Source organism: Pungitius pungitius, chromosome 14, assembly GCF_949316345.1.
Source record: "Pungitius pungitius chromosome 14, fPunPun2.1, whole genome shotgun sequence".
Lineage (NCBI taxonomy): Eukaryota > Metazoa > Chordata > Actinopteri > Perciformes > Gasterosteidae > Pungitius > Pungitius pungitius.
The window spans coordinates 13,467,119-13,481,078 of NC_084913.1; the positions used below are offsets into that span (position 1 = coordinate 13,467,119).

The window sequence follows — 13,960 nt, forward strand, 5'->3', positions numbered from 1 at the left end:
GCCATAAACCCCAACCAAAAGTTATAGCACAAGTGCGGGCGCGCATGCGCAGTGCTGCCTTTGTGTTGCTGACTGCAGAGCCGACTAGCTGGTTACTAGCACACACGGCTAGCCTCAAACATTTAGACGACACAGAGGTAGCTAGCAGGTTAGCCTTGCAGCTAATCATGGTGAACGTAAAGAAGCGGAAAGGTCGTGTCGTGATTGACTCTGACTCCGAGGACAGTGCTAGTGACGATAATTTAGATCAGGTAGGTGCGCGTTTTTTTTTCTTCAGGTTTTGCCACAATTAGCTAAGTTGCCAGCAGTTGGAGGCGAAGCTATTGCGTGCTACCGGACTGCGCTGAGGCTTGCCTCGCTTGAACAAGCTGAGAGTGGGCCTATGTTATTTACAGTCCTCGCTTCTTCTCTCAGTAAACACACCATCCCAATGTCGAATAAATGTTGCCTTTCCCGCCCTAGTGTTTCTCTAATGCATGCAGGACGCAGGGTAGTATGCGGTTGTCCAAATAGCAGTGTCTTTACATCAGCATGCTAAGTTATGCTAACGTTAAGGTTACACTCCAACAGATTCCCTCAAGGAATCACCAGCCACCAAAATGCCGCGGCATGGGCCTCCCTCTGGTTTCGAGTAGTAATCTGCTTGACAACGACCGTGCACTATTGGAGAAGGGGGGGGGGCATCTTGTTATTTAACATTCAGGGTGAGCGAGATGTCTGCACACAGTGGAGAGGAGTAGCTCTTGCATTTAAGACTCCGAGAACCTTATCTGCCCAATGACGTCATGGGCGCGAAGCCGTCGGTCTATTTTGGTGTTGTTGTCAAACAAGCGCAGGAGCTCTCCGGGCGGACATGTCAGTACGAGGAGCTGTTAATCACTGCTCCTTTTAATAACTGGGATCACCATTAAACCCCCGTGTACAGTACCTGACGATACACAGCTCACAGACTGCCCAGACACAGGTGGTGATAAACAGAGGAGTTGGGAGAGGTTTTAGTAAGCTACGTTTCCTTGGTTGCCCAAATCATCAGCAGGAATTTATTTTCGTGTATGTATATGTGTGGCCTCGTGTTCAGCAGTTGTGTTTTTTGAGATTAGATGGATCAAAACAGCTAATTGAGAATTTAATAAAAGTATTTAATACATCCTACTCTCCCAGGAAGGATTTCGATTTTTAATTCCGCATTTCAAGGTTTTGCCTCTGCAAAGAATTGATCTGGCGTGAGAAGTAAGTTGCTTAAGACTGCAAACCTCCATAGTCACTTGGAGGTTTTTATGCAATGCATCCTGAGGCCAGGGATTTCTGTGTCGCTGTTGGTGGGTGATGGCATAAACACTGAATTGATGAAAACACAGACAATGGAATATCAATATGTCACTAATGCAGTCCACTGGATGAGTGTAGCTCTACTTTGGGGCCATAGCAACCAACTGCAGGCTTCCCAGAACCGTACAGCTCAGAAGCAATTCAGCGATATTACATACATTTTCAGGGTTTAGTTATTAAGCTTCTCATTCTGGTTTCAGTGTATGATCTTGCTCAGATGTATACTACGGTTCTGTCGGGATAACTAAAACCAATGCATCCTCCATGCAGTTTTGGTTTATTTGCACCTGTATGCTGCTCACTCAAGATTGGACCCAAATCCTTTGGATCCATTATTTTTATTGCCATATTTTATTGCCAATTCAGAGCCGGGCTTTCCTTGCTGGAGACAGTTTCTTAAATTTCCTATGTGCGATTAAGATTTCACTGAGTGCTCTTTGTGATCCACATCACTACATTCTGATTACCAGGAGCTCCTGTCTTTGGCAAAGAGGAAGAGGGTTGATTCTGGGGATCAGGAAGAACCGGTCAGCAAACCTGCAGCTTCTACAGACTCAGAGACATCCGACAGTGATGATGAGGTATGTAGTCCTCTTTCCGTTTGGAACAAAACAACTTCATGGATAGTTTGGCTCTTTGATGAATCAAACTGGTTTCTTCCCCCCTTTTGTCTAGTGGACTGTGGGTGGCACCAAAGGCAAAAAGAAGGTTAAGCCAGCGAAAGGGTCCGATAAGAAGAATGCTACAAAGAAGAAGGTTAATAAAGCAACGGCGTCTGGCAGCTCAGATGGAGGCAGCTCAGCTGAGAGCTCTGCACCAGAGGAGGGTACGTCTTCAGCTTTAAGGGAGGGTGGGGTTCATGCTCTGCTCCACAAGCAGATTTTTTAATGTATCAGAAACAAACGTTTAAGTAACTATGAATGATAAGAGTCAAGCATCTCACGTGGAGACAGTTGTGCAAATTTGAACCAACAGCTCTGCAAATTGACACACACGTCGTCAGGTTAACAGCATCTCGCAGAAAGTGCAAAGCAGAGCGGCGAGACATGCTCTGGGCTTTAGATTACACACTTCACCATGTTGCCATGTCCACGGGTATCAGGAGGCCTGAATTACGTGGTTTACTAATGGCTGAGATGTGTCGCTCATCCCTGTTCTGACCTCGCACGCAACATCTATTTATTAAAAAATCCTGGAAAAGTCTTGAAGAATTAATTCTAAAAATGTGGTCAACAGGTTTCCACATTTGATCAAAAATTCCTGAATCAATGCTTTTCATCATTTTTTAAATACATTTTGGTCATTTTGTATTTAAGAATACAGCAGTAGAATTTGGGCTGCTCTTCGTATAAGAACTGAAGCTGAATGATCGTTAATCGTGCCAAATGAATCGCTCTTTATCAGGCGAGGTGTCCGACTCCGAAAGCAACAGCTCGTCTTCCAGCTCCGACTCGGACTCTTCCGAGGACGAGGTATTCAGGGACGGTTACGACGACGACTTGATGGGAGACGCGGAGGACCGAGCTCGCCTGGAGCAGATGACGGAGAAAGAGAGAGAGCAGGAGCTGTTTAACAGAATTGAGAAGAGAGAGGTGCTAAAGAGACGGTAGGTGGGAGAGTAACGGTGCTTTTATTTGAAGATGCCGATGGCTCTGCTTTTACTCAAAGGTTAGATGAGGAAAACATTCTCGCATAAAGCCGAGTCTGGGACTTTGACGTTTCTTGCATTATTCAAGACAGTTTTTATTTATTTTTTATTTTTTTTAGTTTTGAAATCAAGAAAAAGCTGAAGACTGCAAAGAAGAAGGAGAAGGAGGAGAAGAAGAAGAAGCAGGAGGAAGAGCAAGAAAAGAGGAAGCTATCTCAGGTTCAAGACACACAAGTGGTGAGTCTAGTTTCAGAAACATTTCTAACAATGTTTGACAAAAAATTCTATGAACCCTTTGGGGGAAGTAACAGCGTTTAACAATGCAGGAAGATGAAATTCAAGTGTACAATAACCTCTGCACACAACTGTTTTATAGGTTTTACTCTTTTCAAAAATGGAGTTACACGCAACCTTTTCTTGTCCCTGAGTATATTTGCTATTTACTCGTCTCCAGGTCATGTCACACAACAAGGAAAGACGATCCAAACGCGACGAAAAACTAGACAAGAAGTCCCAGGCCATGGAGGAGCTCAAAGCTGAGCGCGAGAAGAAGAAGAACAAAACAGGTTGGTGGAACTTTTGACTGGGTTGAGACTTTTTTGACACTGATGTCGGTTTCCCAACGATGACATTTCCTCTCTTTGGTGAGCAGCGGAACTGTTGGCCAAACGTCAGCCCCTGAAGACCAGCGAGGTTTACTCCGACGACGAAGAGGAGGAGGAGGAAGACGACGACAAATCCTCGGTTAAGAGCGATCGGAGTTCCCGTTCATCGTCTTACGATGACGACGAGTATGTTATACTCCCGCTCCGATTTATTTAAGCAGCAGAAGACGAGGACTTCCCTCTGGATTTTTAAGTAACGTCTCGACTGTTTCCACCAACAGTAAAGAAGAAACTCCCCCGAAGTCGCAGCCTGTCTCGTTACCGGATGAGCTCAACAGGGTCCGCTTGTCCAGACACAAGCTGGAGCGCTGGTGCCACATGCCCTTCTTTGCCAAGACGGTGACCGGCTGCTTTGTGCGGATAGGGATCGGAAACAGCAGCAGCAAACCGGTTTATAGGGTAAGCCTGGGTTCTAGGAAGCATTTCTAGTACGGGGTTCATACCACATGGTGTGATCTTTTATAATAGTCTGATCACGGGACTTGGATTTTATTTGAGTTTCCTGTGTTGTTGAAAGGTGGCGGAAATTGTGGACGTGGTGGAGACGGCAAAAGTTTACCAGCTTGGAACGACGCGAACAAACAAGGGATTACAGCTAAGGTGGGTATACTTCGTAGACATAGAAGTAGGTAAAACCCATTATGCCTGCTTCCAAAAACACACCTTTTGCCTTCTGTCTTCCTCAGGCATGGCGGTGACACGCGGGTGTTCAGGCTTGAGTTTGTATCAAATCAGGAGTTTATGGAAAACGAGTTCATGAAGTGGAAAGAAGCGGTAAGTGGTTTTGTAAAATAAAATCCATTGCATCAGTTTAACTAGGATCTTACATTTATTCAAGAGACCAGTCTGTGAAGAAAGATTTTATTTTTGTTTTGTTTTCCAGATGATTGTTGCTGGAATGCAAGTACCGACTCTTGACGAAATCACCAAAAAGGAGCAATCCATCAAAGAAGCACTGAACTATAAGTTCAATGACAAAGACATAGAGGATGTCAGTCTTTTTTTTCCAGAGGTTAATTGATTTTCTCTGGTATTATAAAATGGGACCAAAATATGTATTGTCTTTACTCGCTGCAGATTGTAAAAGAGAAGGACAGATTCCGAAAAGCGCCACCGAATTATGCCATGAAGAAAACTCAGTTACTCAAAGATAAGGTAAAGGAAGATTGCCATAATCCGCTGTCATGGTGATAATGATCGTCTTGTGGAGAAGCCTCTTTCTTACTCCTTTGGACCCTGTTTTTGATTGAAGGCCATGGCAGAAGAGACTGGAGACTCTGACAAAGTGAAAGGGATCCAGGTGGAGCTGAATGAGCTGGAGGAAAGAGCTGAGGCCCTCGACAGGCAGCGGACCAAAAGCATCTCTGCCATCAGGTACACAGGCTACTGATATAAATTATGTTATGTTTTTTTCAAATCTCCTGGCAGTACCTATTTTTAATAATGAACTACTTAAAGTTTTTTCTAGCTGTAAAAGCTTACACTAAATATTTCTTAATTTCCCTGACTGAAAAAAACATTCCCAGTTGCTGGGAAGGAAATAAAATTAGGTGCACAACATCAATATTTAGTTATTATATATTTTTATACCCGGTTCTTGACATTCTGACTCGGGAGCTTATATTTTCTGTTCTATTTTTCATCCAGCTACATCAATCAGAGGAACAGAAGCTGGAACATTGTTGAATCTGAGAAAGCTCTTGTGGTAAGCGGCATCAATCACACTTGTTATTTTCTTCTTTGACTGTTATGATTTTTAATATGATGGCTGGGATATGCAGGAATTGATCAAAGGCAAAAAATGTTTTGCATCCCGTAGTTTCTGTTTGCTCTGAATGAGTGTGACACAAGCACGATGTTACTGATGGATCGGAACAGAAGATTCCTTTCTTACAGATTGATTGCGTTTTATGGCATTTACTACCCAAAAAGATCTTAGCATAGAACCCCCAATGTCACAATAACATTGACATTTTTACAGGATTTTTCATCACCAGATCAGCCAGTGGTCCAAATTTATATTGCGTTCAAAATACTCAGTTGTTATTAACTTATTTTCTCACAGGCAGAAGGACAAAATGCCAAAAACCAACAGATGGACCCTTTCACACGAAGACAGTGCAAACCCACCATGGTGTCTAATGTAAGTTTCCTGTGACTTTTTATTTAACATTTCCTCAAAGTAGAAATGAATAAACACTGCAGATTGTCATTTTGTTAATCCCTCCACATGCTTGTTTTGGTCCTGCAGGCCAGAGACCCTTCAGTCCATGCAGCTATTCTCGCTCACCTGAACCAAAAGTACGGCTCTGGGTCGGACGCTGCACCTGACGCTGCCGGCTCCGACAATAACAAACTGGTGAGCAGGACGAGCAAATCGAGACGCTCTCTGTGCTTTCACTGAAGAGATGCTCAGATCCAGATGTTGTTCTGCTCCAATGCAAAGAGGACACGTGTTTGCTGCTGACGTTCTGTGATTTGTTCATGGATTCTGTTCAAGTTTGTCAGCTGAAGGTTACCACGAGTCAGAATGGGTCTCCCACACTTTTTTCACATTTTTAATAAATACCTCTAATTTAATATGAAGTTTCAGGGATGCCAAATAACTTTTTATTTAAAGTAGCTAAATATGTACGCTTTCCTCTGTTGTGTTGCAGGGTCAATTAAACTCAAAAGACAAGGACGGCCCCAAGCCTAACACCGACCTCTCTGAGGACTTGTTTAAAGTTCATGATTTTGACGTTAAGATTGACCTACAGGTTCCCAATGCAGGTGAGATTCTCTTTTACCTACTTCTTTTCTTCCTTTTTTTTGACTTACTCAGGTCTGGTCAGGCCAGCTGGTCAATATGTATTTTACCATACATCTTGATACTGTGAGGGCAGCTTAGGGTTGACTACTAGTGCTTTCACAAAATGAGAAGAATCATAAGTAATGGGGATACATTAAATGGGTAAAGACAATTCAAATAAGAAAACCGCTTTAGAAACAAGATTGTTCTTGTGCCCTGCAGAGGCAAAGTCTTTGTCTGTGAGCTCCAACGCGCTGCCGGTGAAGGACGGCGCTCCCCGCAGGTCCCTCAACCTGGAAGACTACAAGAAGAGGAGGGGACTAATCTGACACGGTTCTCCATCATTCAGTAACCACATTGATGTGTAACTTACTGTGCGAAAGAGAGAGAAAGAGAGAGCGTATGTTTGTGTAAATGTGTATGGTTGAGTATATGTGTGTGGTTGAGAAAGTGAGTGAGTGGGTGTGCGTGTGAATCCCTGAGGACGTATGTTTGAATGTTGATACAGACTGTTTATCTGAACACAGAGGATATACTGATTGAGCAAAGATAACATTTTTCTCGATGGATCTCTCTCGGAGGAAACAGATATTTGTTGTTTTGTTATTTTTGCATTACCACACACAAACTTGTATATTGAGTTGTGTTTTTTTTATGTATTTAACTTCTATCCCCGTTTTTGGATCTTCTGGCGCCCACTCCATATTTTTGGTCTCTTTTTTTTTTTTGAACGGACAAAGCGCTTGTGGATTATTGCCTTGAACAAGGACACTATGGTAGAAGACTCAAATCGTTGAGGCGAAATTACTGGGCTGGATATCTAGACTAGCTGATCAGCTAGTCCTGAACAATAAATTACTGTCCAAAATCTTTTCCCCCCTGTGTGTGATCATCTGTTCTGCCCTTCCATACAGATTTTAGCAGCCTTGTTTTTTTGGGGAGTTTTTGCGCAGTATAGATGATCACCATCTCTGACTCGTCCGTGCTTCTGGCCCCCCATGACAAATGTGAAAGATTCTGGACGTTTCTCTTTTTATGTCTTTGAAATGACTCCATTTCAGAGGAACCCTTTTCTACGACTGGTTATCAAAGTGTTGCTTAATTTCTGTTATCTCTTTGTTGGTGGTTCATGGGATAACCCCCCAGCCCTTAACTCCCAGAGCAGATTCTATGTGTTATCAATTGTGTCCATAGTCAGTTCCTGTATTGATGTGGCATGCCGTGTAAATATGCATTTTGGAGAGAGAGCAGAAAAAATAAAGAGGCACTGTTTCATAACGTATGTGTTAGTGTCTAATTTGCAAACTAAAGGTGAGACCAGACAATGCCAGCCACCAGCTGAGGTTATTTATCTTTTGTACGATGCATGCATGGAATGTCATTTAACACACATAAAGAACCTAATTTTGTTCACTGCTGTTGGTTTAATCAAGTACATTTAGTCTGTTAATTTTTTATTTATGGTTTACACAAGTTAAATTGAACTGTGCCAAAATAGATTTAACCAAGCCCTTTATTACACAGCAAGGTTCTCAAAAGCGTCAGCTATTGGAAGTGTGGATACATGCACATTATCAGATACAACTTTTTCAAAGGGCCTACTTTATTCCTATTCATTAATGTTATACTTTTTACTTCTGCAAAAGTAGATGACCAATACCATTACAAGCATGCTACCACATTTAACTCTTAAAAACTCTAAAAATATCTAAACACAAAATCAACTTTGCCTAACATCGTTTATATTTATATTCACAGGAGTACACAAGCAAGCAGGAGGTGGGTAATGTGCTCTGTGAAACGCGATGGGTTTGTTTTTGATCAGGCGTCTCCGCAGTCGCTCTGTTGTGGGGTCCTTTCTTGCGGCGCTTCCTGCTCCACGTATTGAGAAGATCACCAATATCCTCTTTGGCAGATAATGACATTTAATCGTGTTCATCCAAACGGCATCTTTCCTCCATGTCCACCAGCTGAACCCCGTCGGTAGCCCGGTGACGTGAGACATTTGGACATTTGGACGTCGTGTCTGACGGTACGTCAGAGGCTGTCCTCTTTGGTAGCCAGCTAGCCTGTTAGCTTTGGCAGTGATGGAGTGTATCCTGTTTACTTTCCTAACGTCGTCCGAGCTGCTGACGACTCCCGTAATAACTCATTTACAGCCTTGTATTTGCACCAGGCGCTCTGCTGTGTTGTCATTATAACTAACAGTTAGCCTGAGTTAGCATGCTAGCCGTGCAGCAACGGTGCATTCGCTGGTGAGTTTGAGTTGAGTCTCTCATGAAGAGAGGATTTCCCAATAATTATGGCCACAACGTAATCTCTACCCGAGCTATACATCGGTTTTTGTCATCGTCATCTTGTTAGTTCAGAGGAGATAACCTTGCACTGCCAGTTCTGAATTATTTAGCTCTTGCACCTGTAGTACGAATTCATAGCGTCTACCAAGTTAATATAAAGGTATGTTGGATGCAGAGAGTACAGATAGGATGCAGCATACAGATGACCCAGATTGTAAAACCTTAGTTAACAAAGGCTCAGACAAAATTAAAAAATACTCAATAAATGCAAATGTGACTAATGTTCCTGATTTTGCATATAAAATTAATTTGGATATTTTAATTTCGTTGTAGTCGGTATTTCTAAAGCTATAATGAAACATTGTCATTGCATTTTGAACCAGGTAATGGGCAATTCGTTTTTTAACCAGACTGTCTGTATTTTATATTTAGCCTATTTAGGGCTTTATGGTGGAGGGAGATGTGTTAATACGTAGGTATTATGCTAATTTCATCCTCAAACTGTGCTGTTAATGTTTCTGTCACTAGGATACAAAATGTCCTGGTTTGCTGACTTGGCTGGGAAAGCTGAAGACTTCCTGAATAAAGTGGACCAGGGAGCTGCCACTGCCCTGACCACTAACCAGGAGAGAGCATCTTCCTTTTCATCATCCTATGGAGAGGAACCTATTACCAAACCTGAATACAACACCGCAGAATACAAGAGCCATGCTGCTGTGACGCATCATGTTTATGCGTCTTCTGATGATGCACCCAGTTATGTTGCTGCAGCGGCTGCCAACATCAAGAGATCCGGTGCTACGCTGCTGTCTGGTACTGCCAACACGGCAAGCATTCCCTCCGGGTCTCTCAGCAACCCCCCCAACTCTGGCAAGACCTTGTCTGGCTTTGTGAGGCCCAAAAAGCCATCTGAGCAGGATGTGGACGACGACATGCTCTTTGACTTTCTGAACAGCTCGGACCCCCCACAGAGCGACCGGAGGGATTCGAGAAGAGAACTTGTGAAAGTGGCGGTTCCTGTTACCGAGGTCAGAAACCCAACGCCTCCTCTTTCTACCACTCCTCATACCATTCCCTCGGCCCCGTCAACGCCCCCCTCAACCCGTGGTGTATCCAGGGCCTCCAGCATGAGCTCGCTGTCTGCCCACAGCATGAAAACATCAGAGGAGAGCTCCACTAAAGAACAGAGCCAAGGTATATGTATAATACGCTAGATATACAAATGTATGTCATCTAGATGTTATGAATGGCTTATTAGTTCTGTTTGCTATTGTCCACCTGTAGATGGTCAACACAATGTTTTCTCTTCACTCCTACTTGGCCACTACAGACACACCTGAGAGTTCTGACTCAGGCTTGGCTGTCCTGCTAGATTCCAGCAGGCAGGATCCCTCTCCTCCTCTTCCTCCTCCTCCCACGGAGGAGCCACAGAGCCACATCCTGTCCAGTTTGCGTTTGGAGAACCAGATGCTGCGTTGTGAGGTGGCCTCCCTCAACCAGGAGATGGCTTCGGTCATCCAGAGGGCCAAAGACTTACAAGATGGTAAGAGATGAGATTAACAGAAACAAAGATGGCCTACATTTCTGCCTCCGTTCCTTTGAATGATTAAGTGGTTTTCCTCTCATGTAGAATTGAACCAGGCTCGTTTACGGGCAGACAGATGGAACTCGGAGCAGTCTCAGACTGACCGGATGGTGCGGGAACTTCGGTCAAAAGTTGATGACTTAACCGAAGCCCTCTCCGCCAAAGACGGTCAACTTGCAGTCCTGAAAATCAGGCTTGATGAAGCCGATCAGATGCTGATGTCCCGCTGTGCTGCGTTAGAAGAGGCACAAATGGAACGATCAAGGTGCGCTTTTATAACAACCTTTTCAAAGTAGACATCAGATTCAGCTCTTTGTAAATCGGTCAAGATCATGTTAACATTATTGTTATCATTGTTTTTTAGAATTATGCAAGACCAAACAGAGGGGAGCAGCATGCAGTCCCAAGCTTTTGACACAATACAAGAGCGGCTGAGAGAGGCTGATCTGTCACTCAGGAGGGAGCAGGACAGCTACCGGCAGATGCAGGTGCACAGGATGCCTTTCATCTTTTTTTTGTCTACACTCAATATGTGGAAATTATTCTTTTTCCTAATTCTGTTTCCTTGCTATAGAATGAGTTTGCCGGCCGCCTGTCCAAAGTGGAGGCTGAGAGGCAGATGCTCGCCGAGACGGTGACTGCAGCAGAGCGGCGAGCTGCAGAGGAGAAGCTCCGGTTCGACGACATCCAGCTGCAATTGAAAAGTGCCAAAGCTGCAGCAGAGACAGCCAAACAGGAGTTGCAAGATTACAAGCACAAAGCTTCACGCATCCTACAAGTAGGACTTGCTATCCTTTTTAGCATTTATTCAAACTGTTCCGTTCATTGTTTTTGTTTTTTACAGAAAGGTTGAGAATTATTTTAGGATTGTTTTTCCCTGTTTGTTTTTTGTGTACTTTCACAAACGTTTTTACAAAGCTGTTAGGTTGTTGATAACATTTTGAAATGGTCCTCTAGTCCAAAGAGAAGCTGATCAGCAGTCTGAAGGAGGGATCTGGTCTGGACACCATAGACGGCAGCGGGGCTTTTGCTCTGGAGCTGGAGGACCTGCGTCATGAGAAGGAACTGCATAGGGAGGACATCCAAAAACTACAGGGACAAGTGCACACACTGAGGATAGAGATACAGGTGAGATGCTTCAAATGGCAGAAAATATAGGGAGAATTTATAGGCAGTACCACATTTCTATTTAATGTGGTGCTGTATTGGCCGGTAGGTCTGTTAATGTATTTGACCGTATGATTTGAGGAGGGTTTGTTTTCTTTCTAACTTGGAGTTGAGTTTATGCTTTGGAAATGATTGCAACTTTTAAAATCTGCAGATGAACCACTGTTGTTGCAGCTGTACAAGTGAGACATGTTTTTCTCTGGTAGGATTTGGAGAATCAGGCCTTGACAGAGGCAGAGACATGGCGGGAGCAGCAGATGCAGTTCGAGGAGCACTACGCCTTACAGAACAGGGCTAAACAGGAGGTGGAGGGGGAGGTCGAGCGCTACAAACAGGTACGGGGGTGATTCATTTAAAAGGCAGCTTTAGAAAATTATGTATTGTTCCTCAAACCTCAATTTCAACGTATCTAATCAACATCCTTACTCGCATAGTTTGTTTCTGTCTTGTTGTTTTCAAATCACAGGAGCTTCAGTACCTAGAGGAAGAGCACCATCGAGCTAAAACCACTCTGCAGAGCAGAATCAAGGACCGGGAAGATGAAATCCAAAAACTCAGGAACCAGGTCAGCCAGTCAATAATCACAAAATGCATGTAAATGCAGAACCTTCCTCCAGGGTCAGGGCTTGGTCAACGTCTGCTTTATGGCAGACAAAAGCATGCTCAATTTGACAAAAAGGTATTGATGATGTTCCTCCAGTTGACCAACAAGACTCTCAGCAGCAGCAGCCAGACCGAGCTGGAGAATCGTCTCCACCAGCTGACGGAGACACTGATCCAGAAGCAGACGATGCTGGAGGCTCTGGGAACAGAAAAAAGCTCCCTGGTCTTTCAGCTGGAGCGTCTGGAACAGCAGCTGAAGAACACTCAGGGAGGACCAAGTGGAGGGGCCTCCATCAACATGGGCGGCCTTGAGGGACCAGGTATGAGGTTTAGATGATGGTCAAAGGGATTCTTCTGTTAAAGTGAGGTACTGCTAACTGGTTATAAAATAGCATAATATGTAGCATGTACATTTAAAAGTGCACATTTGCCTTTTGTTATGTTGAACGTTGTTGGGTCACACTGTTTTATTAGGATTTATTTTTTCCATTTCTGACAGCTTTACTCATGAGGTCTTTCTTTGTATGTGTGTGTTTGTTTTCAGTTGCGCGACAAAGAACCACGCCCGTCCTGTTCAGCGATCAGGACAGTCCGGGAGTTTATGGGAAAGTTCGCAAGGCAGCTAGCACCATTGACCGTTTCAGGTAACATTTCACAGTTCGTTTGTCCTCACCATTACTGACTTTGAGTTCCACCGTTTCCTGTGTACAATATGATCCTAAGTAATCGATGGAACATGTTGTTTTTTCAGCATCCGACTGGGCATCTTCTTGAGACGTTACCCTGCGGCCAGAGTCTTCGTTATTCTGTACATAGTGAGTATTAGGTAAATGCAGTGCCGTTATTCCATCTTGGTGAACCATGATTCATTTCAACTTCTTTTGACAGGCGCTGCTACACCTGTGGGTCATGATTGTTCTGCTGACTTACACACCAGAAATGCACCACGGGAACCCTGATGGAAGATAGAAGGCTTCAATTTTAGTGTTGGGAGTTTTAAAATATGTTCTATAGCCTTCAATGTAAGGAGGGTACAAGCTGCTGGAATATGGGCTAGGGTTCCTGTCTCACTTTTTTGCACAGAAATGCTATGAATTAAAGACATTTCCTCTGATTTAATCTTTATTTTTTATAAGGAAAGATTGATATTGAACGGCGGCATTGGGTTTTAACAATAATTCCAGAGGGATATATTATATATGAACTATCGGTGTTCTGCTGATAGGATATTACATCTCACATTTGTTCTTCTCATCATCTGTTTTCAGACCTCTGCTGTCTTGTATTTAACACTATGTAAAAAGAGTTAGACAAATCAACACCGCCTGTCATTTTTCTAATAGGCTATGTTTGTTTTGTAGCTTACAGTAAAGGGATCTTCAAAGCCCAAGTTAGTTTCCAGTTTATGGGGAGTGTGACTCATTGAATCATTTTGTGGCTTGGAATTAAGGGAAATAAGGAATGCATTCTCCTTTTGTTCCAAAATTCATGAAAGTTTAGACCAATATTTCTGATGTACTACGTTAATTGTTACAAATTTCATTAAAACTAATTATAATTTAATTGTAGGTAATGTCTGTGCATCTTAAAAAACTTAAGACATACACAGCTACCAAAGCTGACTTTTCTGGTTTCATGCAAGAAATATGTGGAGGTTCATGTTAAAACAAGACAAGTGGAGAGACTGAATAAGTATATAAGAATTGAGCAGTGGAGCAATCATTCATTTGAGGACTACTGGGGTCATTATTGCTAATACTTATCTACTTTTATTTAAAACTCCTAAAAAGATGAGGGGTTAGAATACAAAACAAAATATTATGAAATCATAAAAAATAATGCAATTATGAAAAGACCTACATAGAAGACAAAAGT

General features: G+C 43.1%; 2 protein-coding genes across 3 annotated transcripts; both read left to right on the top strand.

The window, feature by feature from the left end:
* The first annotated feature begins 29 nt into the window (after positions 1-29).
* Positions 30-7,705, top strand: rtf1 (RTF1 homolog, Paf1/RNA polymerase II complex component). The gene is made up of 18 exons (XM_037486358.2): positions 30-251; positions 1,800-1,910; positions 2,005-2,155; positions 2,734-2,935; positions 3,097-3,214; positions 3,432-3,543; positions 3,630-3,768; positions 3,864-4,041; positions 4,160-4,242; positions 4,329-4,416; positions 4,526-4,633; positions 4,720-4,797; positions 4,895-5,016; positions 5,290-5,347; positions 5,708-5,785; positions 5,894-6,001; positions 6,300-6,414; positions 6,656-7,705. Exons 1-18 carry the CDS (start codon positions 45-47, stop codon positions 6,760-6,762), a joined length of 2,163 nt encoding a protein of 720 aa, XP_037342255.1. The 5' UTR covers positions 30-44; the 3' UTR covers positions 6,763-7,705.
* Positions 7,706-8,241: 536 nt separating this feature from the next.
* Positions 8,242-13,646, top strand: golga5 (golgin A5). 2 transcript variants are annotated; one of them, XM_037486348.2, is made up of 13 exons: positions 8,242-8,465; positions 9,259-9,924; positions 10,061-10,273; positions 10,361-10,580; positions 10,680-10,803; positions 10,890-11,093; positions 11,273-11,443; positions 11,689-11,817; positions 11,949-12,047; positions 12,183-12,405; positions 12,630-12,729; positions 12,837-12,900; positions 12,974-13,646. In XM_037486348.2, the coding sequence occupies exons 2-13, from the start codon at positions 9,267-9,269 to the stop codon at positions 13,052-13,054; spliced, it is 2,286 nt and encodes a 761-aa protein (XP_037342245.2). In that variant the 5' UTR covers positions 8,242-8,465; positions 9,259-9,266; the 3' UTR covers positions 13,055-13,646. The 2 variants fall into 2 exon arrangements, with proteins under 2 accessions (XP_037342245.2, XP_062413351.1); XM_062557367.1 differs by lacking the exon at positions 8,242-8,465 and adding an exon at positions 8,656-8,688.
* Positions 13,647-13,960: the final 314 nt, after the last annotated feature.